Below are 13,785 nucleotides of genomic sequence, written 5' to 3'. Positions count from 1 at the left end.
TCCCCTTGGCAAAATTTGGGGTTTTGGGCCCCCCCCGGGTGACGGCCCTGGCTCTCTTTTCCAGTGCGCTGTGCAGAGCTGCAGATCCAGCTGACGGAGGCCGTGTCCACGCTGGCTGGCCAGAAGGAGCTCATCGCCAAGCTGGAGCACGACCTCAGCACCATCCAGGCCCTGTCCGCCGTGCACCGCCCGGACGCAGAGGTAACCCCGACCCGCGGCGCTCGGCTCCCGGCGGCGGGCAGGGACCGCTCAGAATGTCCCCGGGGGTTGACCATCGCTGATGGAGGGGCCAACAGCAGGCATGGGAGCTGTTCTACCACCTCCTCTTTTGGTTTTCCCTTCGTTTTTTCCTCTCCTTTTCCTTTCTCTCCCATGACTCGCCCAGCAGAGTGGCGTCGTGGCCGTGCAATGGGCTGGTGCTGGCGGGGGTGGGCGGCATCCGGGGACCACCCAGCCCTTCTCCTTCCCGGGGAAAGGATGAGGGTCCCTCCGGCCCCTCCGCGTCGTCTCAACCTTAACCCTCCCAGAGCGCCTGTTTGGCAGCAACGCTTCCGGCGCGGGTGCCAGGGCGGTAGCGGGTGCCGGGGGGGGGTTGCTTTGACCAGACACCTTTGGGCAGGTGGGAAATGCTTAATCCCTTCTGCCTGCGCTGCCCAGGGCGCGGCCGGCCCCAGCCTGGAGAAGATACCCCAGCCCATCAAGGAGGCCACGGCTCTCTTCTACGGTGAGCGGCGGCACCGAGCCGGGGCCGCGCTGCGCGCCGAGGCGCTGGTGGGCGTCATCCTGGCGGCGTGGGCGGGTGGGCGCCTCTCCGGGGGTGGTGGGTGTTCCTAAGCAGGCGCAGGCATCGCGTCCGTGCCCAGCGCGTCCTTCCCGAGGCCGGTGGTGGGTTTTCCACGCTTGGCACGGTTTGCCGGTCCTCCGGCTGCTCCCAAGACGGCGCAGCGGGCCCGCGCGGGGCGCGGCTCCGTGCCGAGCCGGTGAACCCAGGCTGAACCGGACACGCTGCGTTTTCACTCCTGCTCTTTTCGCACCAAACCCCCCAGAGCCAGCGAGTTAAGTATTTCCTTTACGTTGGCTCCCGCGCCGAGGTCTGCAAGAGAAAATGAATCAAACCAGTAACGATGCTTGGCTGCTCTGGAAGAAAACCCACTTCCTTTCCTTTTTTTTCCTTTTTTAATTGTTTTTTGTTTTGGAAGGTTTTGAAAACACGCGATAAACAATATCACAGCAGCAGTCCCGCCAAGCCAAACAACCTGCAGCCACCCCTCCTGCGCCGTGGTAGCTCCTCGGCGCAGCCGGTCGGGTCACGGCCTCGGGGACGCGTTTCTCCTTGGCCGCGGCTGCCTCCCGCTGCCGGGAGGGCAGAGCCGGGGGGGACGGCCGCAGCCCCCCGGGCACCTGCAGAGCCCCACTGGGGGGGGCGGCCACGTGGGGCGGCCAAAAGCGGGGTTCCCGGGCACGGCGAGCTGGTGATGGCACGGGTGAGCAGCCCCTGCCTTGCTTGGGGTGGCTGAAAGGGGAGAAAGTACAAAATGGGGGTGGCTGTTCGGCAGGGAGGGGAAGGAGGGGAGGCTGGTTGTGGCACCGGGTCGTTCCGTAGGGCTACGGCTGCTGCAGAAGCTATGGGGAAGCGTCGGGTTGGGGCCGTGGGAAGGCAGCCACGGGCTGCAGCAAATAATGCAATTGGCCTTCCCTGGGGAGGGAACCTGTCCGCTCCCAGGCTAAGTCCCCAAAAATGAAAAAAAAAAACCCAAAAAACCAAAAAAGGCATAAAAACTGGTCGGTGTTGCAATACCTGTGCACAGGGGTTTATCTGCCTGGGTGCCCTGAGGTCCCGGGGTGGCGGAGGGAGGGCCTCGAACAAGCCCCGCTTGCTCCAGCGCGGACGGTGGGCATCTGCCGGCCCCTCTCTCACGTCGAGCGTTGTCGCAGGTCACCCGTCGTCCCCCGGCACCTCGTGCCCCCAGGGGCAGGTGGACTCGCTCCTCTCCATCATCTCCAGCCAGCGGGAACGCTTCCGGGCCAGGAACCAGGAGCTGGAGGGGGTACGTGGCGGGGGCGGCCGGGGGGGCTGCGGGACGTTACCGGCGCGACGCGGGCAGCGGCGCGGCACGCGAGAGAGGAACACGTTCTGCTGCGGGCAGGAGCAAAGCCTCCCCGGCCCGTCGGTGCTGCTCCCATGGGGGCCAGGTCTCAGCCCAAAGCCCCCCCCGTGGCTGCCCCGGCCCTTCTTCAGCCGGGGAGGGATCAGGTTCGTTAATGGTGCGGGACGGGCTGCCCCGTCCAGGGGTGCCCACGGCAATTTTAATCGGGGAGCAATTTTAATTCAAAGCTGGGGGCGGGGGGGCGGGGAGGATATTTTAATTACTGAGAGGGGACTGAGCCCCGGCGGGATGCACCGAATCAAGCCCACGCGGTTAGACCCCGTCCCCCCCGGCCTCGCTGCTGACGGCCCCCTTGCCCGCGCCGCGCAGGAGAACCGCATGATGCAGCACACAGTGCACGCCCTGCAGAGCGAGCTGGACAACCTGAGAGCCGACAACATCAAGCTCTACGAGAAGATCAAGTTCCTCCAGAGCTACCCTGGCCGGGTGAGTGGCTGTCTGTCCGTCCGTCCTCCGTGTTTGCACGGACCGTCGCCCTCCGAGTACGAGAGCGATGGGGAAATCGCGCGTTACCCACACGCAGCTTGCATGAAAGTTGGAAAGCTTGGGGAGGAGTGGCTGGAGAGCTGCCCGGCGGAAAGGGACCTGGGGGTGCTGGTTGACAGCCGGCTGGACGTGAGCCGGCAGTGTGCCCAGGTGGCCAAGAAGGCCAACAGCGTCCTGGCCTGTATCAGCAATAGTGTGGCCAGCAGGAGTAGGGAAGTGATCATGCCCCTGTACTCGGCACTGGTGAGGCCGCACCTCGAATCCTGTGTTCAGTTTTGGGCCCCTCACTACAAGAAGGATGTTGAGGTGCTGGAGCGTGTCCAGAGAAGGGCAACGAAGCTGGTGAGGAGTCTGGAGCACAAGTCTGATGAGGAGCGGCTGAGGGAACTGGGGTTGTTCAGTCTGGAGAAGAGGAGGCTGAGGGGAGCCCTCATCGCTCTCTACAACTACCTGAAAGGGGGTTGTGGCGACGAGGGTGTTGGTCTCTTCTCCCAAGTAACTAGTGATAGGACATGAGGAAATGGCCTCAAGTTGCGCCGGGGGAGGTTTAGATTGGATATTAGGAAAAATTTCTTCACTGAGAGGGTGGTCAGGCATTGGAACAGGCTGCCCAGGGAGGTGGTGGAGTCGCCATCTCTGGAAGTGTTCAAAAAACGTGTGGACGTGGCGCTTCAGGACATGGTTTAGGGGACATGGTGGCGCTGGATTAATGCTTGGACTTGATGATCTTGAAGGTCCTTTCCAACCTAGTGATTCTGTGATTCTGTGATAATTGGGGTGAAGAAGGGTGCAGTGCTCTGCCTAGAGGAGCAGCTACCCAGCCCCTCTGCCAGGAAGGTCATCTTTAACAGTGCTGAGGGGTGTCTGACCTCTTTAATGCCAGAAGCTCAGATTTTCTCCCTGAAAAAGCTGCTACAAACCCCTTTGATGCTCACTGCCGGCAGCGTGATGCTCCAGCAGGCAAGTCGTGGATGCTCCTGCCCAACCAGGCAGCAAGCGGTTAAATCGGGACCTCCTGCAATAAATCCCTGCAGTTAGAGGCTGAAAAATAATTCATCCTGTCATACCTGTGCTCTGAATTTCTTATGGCCAGCAGAGAGAGCTGCTCGGCTTCCCACTGTCTTGGGCAGCCAGGGCCCGTCCCCAGAAGAGCAGAAACCAGCCGCAGACTGTACCCAGTAATCCCAGTAACACCAGGAGGGGGGCCAGACCTCGCTGCAACTTGCCGCTGTGTCCCTGAGGGGCTTCACCCCTGGAAATCCCTGGGGCTCCTGGGTCAGGCTGCTGCCTGGGGGGCTTTCGATTGCACCCGCTTCCTCGGTGGGAGCTGGGCTACCGTGACCTCGGGCTCTCCTAATAACTGCAAAAGTGACAGCAACCAGGGAAGGGACATCGGTTCGGACGCCGGCTCCTCATCCTGCCCGCTGCCTGCCCCGCCATCCTCCCCCGAGGCTGCTGCCTTTCCACGCTGGCTGCCCTGAGGCCGTTTTGTTGAGGGATATTTTAATAGCGTTTGGGGATGGGAAACTCCTACAGCCGCGAAGGACCTTATTTGGTTCTTCTATTTATGTCTCAGCGATGACGCTGGGTCAGCCCCCGTGACATTTTTGCCCGTTTCTCCCGTGGAAGATCATATCCATGTTTATCTGCTGCCACAAGGCAACCCCTGAATGCCATTCCCATGATCTAAAGAGCAAAACCTTCGACGCAGCAGCACGGGGGATTGCATAATTCGCCACCTAATCGGGCATGTGACACGTTAAAAATAATCGTCAAAGATCATTCAATAAGGCCAGGCTGTAGTGAATTCATCGCCCCTAAATTGGGAGCTGGTCTCATCACCGGCTCCTGCCTGCGTGGTGACCCGTGGATCGTATTGCGGCGCGTAAGGGCATATTTGCTAAAGGTCTGCGTCCAGCGGGGTTTACCCGCGGTGAAACGGAGCCACCGGCCAGCGTGCTGGGGTGGCCGGGCAGGACAACCAGCAGCACGTAGTAACGGGTCCAGAAAGCCCTGGGTAAATGTCAGCATCGCTGTGCTGGTGGGGCAGAGCTGGAGAAGGCACGGTGCTGCGGGAGGGACGGGTTAGCCCTGCGCAGGGACCTGCAGCCCGCAGAGCCCGGTGACAGCACGTGCCATTTCCAGGCTGCTTTTGGGTAGGGAGGACATGGAATCTGCAGCTCTCGTGACCTGCAGAGGTAGCAGGGGAGAAAGGGATGCTCAAGGCTGCACGAGCATCCTCGGGGCTCGCTGCTGCCGGTCGTCCAGGCTGCTCAAGGGGAACCTCTGTCCCGGGAGGAGTTGAAAGCCCAGCGTGTCCGAACCCACCTAAGTCTTTCGCTTCTTTCAAGGAGTTCCCTGAATTTTCCCTGCCCTTCGCCCAGCTAATAACAGCTGTATGTTTAAACAATGATCTCCTCCTCCTAAACCGCTGCCTCCCTCCTACCCGGCCCAGCAGCAAAGGAATTCGGGGTGGGCTTTGCACTAGCCCGGCCGTTTCCAGGTGAGCTCTCTGGGGTGACACAGACGACTGTTAATTCATGGAAAGGGCAAGAAATAGGGCGACATGGGTGGAGTCCCCGTGGAAGAAGGGACTCTGTTAAACAGCCCCTGTTGTGCTTCTCCTTTTTGAAGGGGACGGATCCTGTCGGCCCCGCGGGTCAGCTCAGGGCGGTGCTGCCCCATCTTTTTGGGGGTCGTGTCTTCCAAATGAGCAGCTCAGGGGTGCTGAGGGGGCTCTGGCCCTGGGCTGGGTGTCCACACGCCGTTTGCACCGAGAGGGACAGGTATAGGCAGCTACGCCAGCGCCCGCGGGCTCTCACCCTGCCTTGGCTCCCGCAGGGCGGCAGCAGGGACGACACGGAGCAGCGCTACTCCTCCCAGTACGAAGAGCGCCTGGACCCCTTCTCCTCCTTCAGCAGAAAGGTATGAAAGGCCCCCGGCACCCTCCCTCCACGTCAACCCCTCCTTCTGCCACGGCATCGTCGCCTCCCGCCGCCGGGGCAGGGCTCGGCCGGCCGCGTTTCGGCGGCGCGGGGCACGGCTTCGCGCGGCGCGGGGAGGGCAGGGCTTTCGCAGCACGCCGCGGTCGCTGAGCACGTTGCTTTGCTCGGTCCTGGTTTTGCTCGCAGCGAGTTGGGCCGGGGGTTGTCGAAGGGAAGGAGCAGCCAGGGAATGAAACCTCTCAGGGAGGATATCTCGTCACCCGGATGAAATCCAGGGACGGCGCTCTGAAAGCGTGAGAGACACTCAAATGCCATTCACTTTAAAAAATAAAAAACAGCCGTTGTACAGCCACGATGTCCCCTATGGCCGCGTGGGGCGGGGGTGGGAGCATCCTGGGGCACAGAGCTCCTTCCCTGATTTGCAGACCCCAAACGAGCCTAAAAATCAGCTTCTGCACCGTCTGCTTGCAGGAGCGCCAGCGGAAGTACCTGAGCCTCAGTCCCTGGGACAAAGCCACGCTGAGCATGGTGAGTGGGCTGCACCCCCCACCCACGGGTGGGGGACAGACACCATCCCCGCTCCCCTGGGCCAGGGCCGCGCTGGGGCTCGGTTTAGGAGAACTCACTTTCCTCCCTCGCCCTTCCCTTCCCCTTTCCCCCGCTCTATCCCACAGCATCCCAGGGGGTCCTGGGACGGAGCGGGTGACCCAGCCCCAACGCAGCCGCAGTGTCAGGGCACGGCCCGGGAGCTCGGGGACAGCTTGTGCTTCAGAGGATCGCCGTGAACCGCGGCCCCCCCGGCCGTGCCTGCGGCTGCCCCGGGGCAGTGCTGGGGGGGGGGATGCGATGGGCCGCGGGAAACGCCTCTGCTCTGGCTAGTAACGTGGATGGGGGGCTCTCGGTGGGCTGAGAGGGCTGGCCAAGGGCCAAAGCCTCTCTGCACACCCCCGCAGCCGGGGTTCGCTCAGCCCGACTCACCCGGAGAGCCCCAGCACCCCGTGCCGCGGGCGAGCCCGCGCGCGACGGGCTGCGAAGGGTCCCGCTCCAGGGGAGGTGCTCTGCCTCGCAGCATCCTCGGGCACACGGTGGTTTCTTACCGCGTTCTCCAGAAGAAAAAACCTCTTCCTGAGCCCTGACTCTTCCTGCCCTGGTTCTTCCTTCCAAAAAAGCATCGGGGAAAATATTGGGGAGCTGCCGGTGTCTGCAGCAGCAGAGGGTCCTCGCCTGAGCCGTGGCGGGCGGGAGGGCTGCGGCTGCCTCCGTGGGTATTGGCTACCATCTCTTAGGGATGAATGCTGCTTTCTGAGCTAAAAATGCTGTTATCGAGGTCTGACTTACATTTGTGACATTAGCGGGCTCAGGGTATCGGGTTTTGGCGGAGTTAACCCCCAGCTCTCCAGCGCAACAGAGGTTAACAGAGACCACTGGTCTGCAACAGCCGCAGAATACAGAAATATCTTGTAATAAAGGCAAAGTTGTCATTTGCATAAAAACCAAGCAAATGCCAACATGAATATGGATTGGGTGGCGTGCCAGCACCGTGGAGAATTAATGAAAGGCATTTACAAAAAAACTGACTTAGGGGAGTTATTCCTTGGTAATATTTAAGAACATAATCTTGTTTGTTACAGCAGCCTCCGCTGTGGCCATGAATAGCAAAGAAGATTTCAGCCCAGAACTGGTTTGGTGGGAGATTCTGTGGGTTTTAATGCCAGCTTTGGAGAGCCCGTGTGGTGGTTTGGGGAATGTGCTTATGTCCGCAATGAATCCCTAGCTTTTAAAGCAGGAATAAAAAGTTGCTATGTGGGAAGGCGGGATCTGTCCTTCATAAGCTGCTTTTCTAGGCTGCGGTTACCCCTGACTTTGGCTTTTTTGAAGGGATGGACACGAAGATTTTCCTGTCGGGACCCCGGTGTCCCGCCCCAGAATGGCTTGGACATCGTCAGGGTCTGGCTGCTGTTCACTGGCTTCTCCAAAATGAGGGGTGCAACACAGCCCGGCCCCACAGGGTTTCAGGGATCCAGCGCGCTCAGATGTCTCTGGGGGCTGGCATGGGACAGGCAAAGGTGGAGGGCAAACCTTTCGGGATAGACCTTGCAGAGCCAGAGCAATGGGTAGACCTGCAGACCAGCTTAGGTTTTGAAGATGCCCAAGGAATTTCCATGTTCCTGGCTGCTCTCCAAAATCCCTCAGGGCAGTGTCCACCTGGCGGTCCCCACTTTGGGGGTGCTTTGCTTTAGCCTGACCCCAGGGGCCACTGATGCTGCTCCACCCCGTGGCGTCTCCCACAGTGGCACCCAGCCGTGCCGGGGACCGGCAACGGGAGGAGGCAGCACGTGCCTGAGAGCTGGGGGTTGAGGACCTTCCCTTAAATACAGATATCCATGACAAGTAGAAGGGGCAGCGAGGCAAGCTGTGGGGCCCTGGGGAACTGCCCGGGCCAGCCACAAGCCTCCCCTGTGCAGCAGAAGGGCCGCTATTGGGGAGAGCGGCTGGGGGTCGGGCACGCAGCTCCCCTAAAATCAATAGCCCAGCTGTGACTGGTGTCCTTGAGAGCTTAAATTTTCCAGGGTGCTCAGCCATCACTGCAGCCTGGCAGAGGGTGTACACGGCTCTCAGCATGCACGCAGCCTCGTTGCTGCTGAAGCCGGCGCTCCACAGCGTCCCAAGCCTTTAATCCCACTTCACTGGCTCTTTGCTGTCCATGCAAGTGCCTGCCGAGGGGTCCAGAGCCCGTCCAGAGCCCCCACAGGACAGTTGCTTTAGGCTGGATGTTCACAGGGAGGGATGCCAGGACCTGGAGGAGCATGCAGACCCCGGGATGCAGGGTGGTCACCCCTGAAATGTGCCGGGGCACTTGGGAGGCTGCACGTTCGCTCCGGGTCTGGCTACGAAATCATCCTCTAAGTCATTCCCGGGGTCCCGCACCGGTGCCGGGGCGCAGGCAGGGCTGTGCAGCAGGGCCAGCCTTTGGGAACGCCGGCGCAGCGTTTGCTCAGCCGCCCTGCCGAGGAGACGGCGAGGGGACGCTGCAAATCACAAGTTCTTTGAGCTCATGAATTAAAAATGTGCGAGACTTAATTACTGGCGGGGTTTCTCTGCGGAGCGGCGCTGAGCTGCCGGCAGGCACTGCGTCAGGGCTGGCGCGGAGGGGAGCGGGCAGAGCCGCTGGACAAAGCTGGGGTAAAGGCAGCTCAAAACGACCCTCTCGGGGAGTTTTCAGCAGGAGAAACCCCGCGGCTCACGGTCCTGAATTCACCCTGATTCGGGTAGTTTTAGGCTGAGAGCATACCCGCTTGTGTCAGTCAGCTTGAAGGAGAACGGCCGCTCGCTGATGGCACGGACGGGCGGCAAAGCATCCCGTTTCACCGGCCGGTTTTTGTGGGGTCCAGCACAAAACAGGGCCCCGATCTCAGCCAGGGTGTCTCTGAGCCTGTGCGCGGGGAAGGCTGGTTTCCACTGAGCCACGTTAAAGGGGGATTTTCCGTTCTGCTCTTGCTGCAGGGGCGGCTCATCCTGTCCAACAAGACAGCTCGTACCGTTGCCTTCTTCTACACCCTGTTCCTGCACTGCCTCGTCTTCCTGGTAAGCGCAGGGGCCGCGGGCAGGTGGGCACCCCATTCAAATGGCAGCAAGCACCCCACCCAGGGGGAATTTCTGCGTTTTTAAGATATTATGCCGAGCGAGCACGTGGCAGCTGGTGTGCCGCCAGCTCCGGAGGCACGGAGCATGGCGGTACCACGGGAGCACGGGCAGCGCGGCTCCGCGGGGACAGGGACGCGCCAACAAACATCCCTCTGGGCTGTGCAGCGTGGGAATGGCCACCCTGGGGCGGGCACGGGCTTGCCCAAGGGCAGGAGCTGGAAGCCATCTGTGTCTTCACGACGTGCCTGGAAACGGCCGTGGGGCCCCGGCGCCGGGAGCTCGCACGGGGTTTAGCACGTTCGCGCGCAGGTCGGGTTTGCCATCGCTGCGCGCGGGCGGGCGAGCCCTCCGCTCCTCGGGCAGCAAGATTTGGGTTAATTATTGCGAAGCTAACAGCGTAAGAAATTTTAGGAATAAAATATGGCCCCACGTCGCCTGTTTCTAGGCCGTGCACAATTCCACTTTCCTCTTCCTGGGCGCAGCCCTTAACCTCCTGCAGGCTGGAGCTCGCTCACGTTCGCTGCCCCTCCAGGTGATCCCCTCGGGCTCTGCGTTGCGCTGTGCCAGCCCTGGTTCTCCCCGCGTTTCCTACGTGCCCTGTGGCTCTGTTTTTCTCTAGTTTTCAAATTTCCCCGACTGTACGTTAGGGTTGGAACCCCTAGAACTTCTCTAGAAGTAGAGGTTGGGTTAGGAAGAGAGGCTTGAGCCAGCCCGAATCCCCCGGGAGTCAGTCGCTGTGCAAACTCCTCCTATATCCTTGCACGGTTTCTGGGAGTTTATTTATCATTTCAGGGGGGGTAAAAACCCAAAATAATAAATAATTAAACAAGGAAACAAGATGAAAGACAAGTCAGAACAATATTTCTATCCTGATCTTCTCAAAGTAAAACCGACTTCGTGTTATTTTGGTGAGGAAAGGAGCAAAGAAAATAATAAAAAGTTAAACATCATTAAACTTTAAAGCTCCGACCTAAAAAAAAAAAAAGTAAAATTCATAAATATTACATGGCTGAAATGATCTTACTTCAGCTAGACACAAAAGGGCCTGAAATCCAGCACCCAGCGCTGCCTGGGCTGGGCACGCACCGTGTGCCCGGCGGGGACTGGGCAAACTGGGCGCTCCTCCATCCCCGCGGTGGGAGAAATGTCTTTGCGGCCGATCCCGGGAGACGGCGCAGCCTTCGCCCCTTCCCGGCCGCTGCCTTCTGCGTGCCGTGATTTCAATTAACCCTAATTTGTAGGCCCCTGGAAGGGTGTTTGTGGAATTGGAGTATTTCCCTGGTGACGAGGTAGCGACGGCTTACAAATCCCCAAGGTTTTAATGCATCAGCCTGGGATGGGATGGGAGGGCTTCTCCCTCTCCCCAAAACCCACCACTGCCTCCTCGGACCACAGCTTTGAAATGGAAACCCAGGGGCACAAAGGGAAAAAGGAGCCAAACCGAGCAGTGACCTTCCTTAAGCCTGTGCCAAAAACACTGTCTCCAAATCCTCGCCCTCCGCGTACGACCTCGCGCGCGCCCGCCTTGCCCCAAACCACCGCGGCTGCGGCAGCGCTGCCCCGGCAAAAATAACCCGCTGGAAAAGGTCATCCTGACCGTCCTGAGGGCAACCACCTGAGACACACGCCGGGTTTCTCCACGCCGGTAAGGCGAGGCTGCAAAACTGATTTTACCCAGAGCGTCGCTTTAGGTCTCTGCTTGGTGCACGAAAGCCACGGGCGCCTGCGAAACGCCACGGCAGAGGTTTCGCCGGCGGCCGTGGGGACGGGGACATGGGGACGCGGGGGTGCGGAGCGCCGCGAGCGCGGGCAGCGGTGGGCAGGCGAAAGCAGAGCTGGCGGCATTTCTCCTTTTGCAGGTGCTCTACAAAACGGCCTGGAGCGAGAGCGTGGGAAGGGACTGTGCCGCGTTCTGCGCTAAGAAGTGGGTGTGAGGATCGGCTGGGTCAGCCCGGCCCCGGGGCTCGGGAGCGATCGTCCGCCTGGGTTCGGTGCACGGAGCGTGGGGGTTTGCAGCAGATTTTGGGGGCACCACTCGGTGCAGCTCTGTCCTGCAAATGAGGGTGGTTAATTGGGCTTTACACCCTTAATTCGGTAAGGATGGGGGGAGAAAAGGTGCATAAAGCAGGGCAACGGCCCGTCTTCAGTCGGGTGTTTTCCAAATCCCGTCCTGGGAGCGGTTCTTGCCCGGCGAGGAAGCTGCTGAAGCCCACCCTGAGCCTGCAGCCCCGCGGCAGGGCTGCGGCGTGACTCCGGTGGCCCCAAGCGGCTCCCAGGCTCCGCTGCCCGGGCCGGGGGAAGCACCGCGCGGACTGTCGCGGCGAGAGCTCAGGAAGGACGCAGCTCCTCCTCGGCCGCCGCAGTGTGTCGGACCTCGCAGCGAGTTAACGTGGCTGTGCCCTTTCCCCAGGTACGCCGACCACGTCCACAGGTTCCACGAGAACGGGGACGCGGGCGACATGTGGCAGTGATGGATGGACGCGGCCCCGCTGGCACCGGCTGTCATCCCGCAGCAGGATCTGTCCCTTCGCTCCCCGCTTCGCTATAGCTTTGCTTTCTGCTTTGTAGGACGGAGGCAATGACACACCCCCCCCCCCTTGGAAATCAAAAGCCTCAGCTAACGGAGAGTCGTTTTGCCGGACACGGCGTTTCCAGCTTTCCCTCCCCGGAGGAGGCTCGTCTCCTCCCGATGTCCCAGAGAGCTCAGTCTTTACCAAAATACATGAAAAATGCAAGCCAAGAGGTACTCCTCTCAGATGCAGTATCTCTTTCCATCCTGTTTTGAGTCCAGCACAACACAGGGTGGACTAAATTTAGCCAGAATTTCAAGTGTTTGTGATATTTGAGAGTTCCTCTCTTGCCTGGGTTTATTGCATGATCGGAAAGCGAGCGGTCCTGCGGGGCTGTGACAGAGCAAGCGAGGCAGCGGCAGATGAAAACCAGCCCTCCCCAAAGCCGGGGGTGCTCAGCGCCTTGCCTTCTCCCTTCCTCAAGCCAAACGGAGCTGTCGCCCAGCGCCCTGCTCCATCTGACGGGCTGCTGGGGACCCCCCGCGGCACCCCGTGTCGCCCTGCCGAGCACCGGCAGACGCTCTCCTTCAGCCAGAGCCGTCGCCTCGAAAACAGCCGGGCGTGAAGGGAGGTGTGGCTGGTCAGGACCGGGCTCTCTGGGATGCTCCGCACCTCTCCTCGCTGAGACCCGTCTGGCGAGCGTCGGTTGCCCTGCTGGGTGCGACGGCTTCACCTAATCCAAGGCGGTACCTGCCCACCCGGGGCTTCGCTGGCCTCGCAGCTGATCTGCTCAGCATCTCACCCTTTTGGGAAACCACAAGCCAAATCAAGCCATCGGCGGTGGCGGGTTTGCTGGGTGACGAACGCTGGGCTGCTGATTTGGGTTGATTTGGGACGTGAGAGGTGATAGGAGAGGCTGTGATTTAAAATAGCAGGTCCTGGCACCCCCGTTCCCGCCTCGGCTCGCTGCGGCCGCGCGGCGCAGGAGGGTACTTCTTAGCTAACGGTCATCCTCAATTAAAATTCCCCTCCAAAGGCAGGAGAACGGTGTTGCTTCCAATGAATATTTCATTGCCGATTCAGATCCGTTCCCGGTCACGCTGCTGGGAAGCCGAGGCCTCTGACGGAGCGTGCAGGCAGCGATGGGCTTCACATCTGCCACGGGCAGCCCAGGTTTATTTATAGGAGCTGTGGCCCGCGGCAAAATGTGAAATACTCATAAATCAAAGGGAGGGACAAACCCCGAGGGACCGACCTGCACCTGTCCCGCTCGGCGCGGGGTGAACCGAGCCCGTCCGGAAGGGAGGCACCGGCGGGGCGAGACGCCGGCGAGGGGCGAGGCGGGTGATGCCGCCGTGCGCCGGGGACCTCTCCATAAACTGATCGGCTTCACACATGGAGGAGATGAGCTTTTGCTGCCTGAAATCAGTAGCTCAGGAACGTGATCCGGGGAAGGGTGGGATGCTTGTTGAGGCTTTATCAGGAAGGTTAAATTTTCTTTTTTTAGAAGCTGTATGCGGTGTCTTGGAATTGCAAAACTTCTGCAGCTATTCACACTTGTACTCTTCATAAATGACTTAAAATAGATGTTGAGTTCTGCAGGACAAGTGATGAAATAAACTTAGACATGCATTGACTGGGTTGCTTTTGTGCTTTGCTTCCTTTCTTTTTTTTTTCTTTTTTTTTTTTTTTTTTTTTTTTTTTTTTTGGACTTTTGATATTAAACAACTGAGAAATGTCCTGCTCGAATCCAAGGGCAGAGTGCGCCGCTAATTTTAGAAACCCATTACAGCAACTAAAGGCAGCGATGTCTGGCAGTGCCGGGGAGGGCAGGACCTCTGTCCCCGCGTGCTGGAGCCGTCACCCGGCTGCAGCGAACACCGGTGCCCCGGGGGTCGGCTGGGAGGTTCCCAGCGAAGGAGCGACCACAGGAGCAGAGGGGCTTGAGCCCAGGCAGCCTCCAAAACCGGGGATACTCTGTATATCCCCCTGCGGCTGTCGGTGAAGGCACTCGGCTTGAACGGTGTAAAT

The 13,785-nt window shown here is 60.0% G+C and overlaps 1 protein-coding gene across 6 annotated transcripts in view; it reads left to right on the top strand.

The window, feature by feature from the left end:
* CUX1 (cut like homeobox 1) overlaps positions 1 to 11,715 on the top strand; it is a gene marked incomplete at both ends in the record, with an annotated part of 282,299 nt that extends 270,584 nt beyond the window's left edge. For 5 of the 6 annotated variants that reach the window (XM_082008646.1, XM_082008645.1, XM_082008647.1 and 2 more), the window contains 8 exons: positions 65 to 201; positions 658 to 724; positions 1,936 to 2,048; positions 2,478 to 2,594; positions 5,496 to 5,579; positions 6,071 to 6,127; positions 9,104 to 9,184; positions 11,104 to 11,288. In XM_082008646.1, the coding sequence (XP_081864772.1) occupies positions 65 to 201; positions 658 to 724; positions 1,936 to 2,048; positions 2,478 to 2,594; positions 5,496 to 5,579; positions 6,071 to 6,127; positions 9,104 to 9,184; positions 11,104 to 11,178 (731 nt within the window). Of the gene's footprint in view, positions 1 to 64; positions 202 to 657; positions 725 to 1,935; positions 2,049 to 2,477; positions 2,595 to 5,495; positions 5,580 to 6,070; positions 6,128 to 9,103; positions 9,185 to 11,103; positions 11,289 to 11,654 lie in introns of those variants that run through there. The other variant, XM_082008642.1, reaches the window with a different exon arrangement.
* Positions 11,716 to 13,785: the final 2,070 nt, after the last annotated feature.

Source organism: Phaethon aethereus, assembly GCF_964289735.1.
Source record: "Phaethon aethereus genome assembly, chromosome: 19".
In the NCBI taxonomy this organism is placed as follows: Eukaryota; Metazoa; Chordata; class Aves; order Phaethontiformes; family Phaethontidae; genus Phaethon; species Phaethon aethereus.
This window is presented reverse-complemented; position numbering and strand designations above follow the sequence as displayed.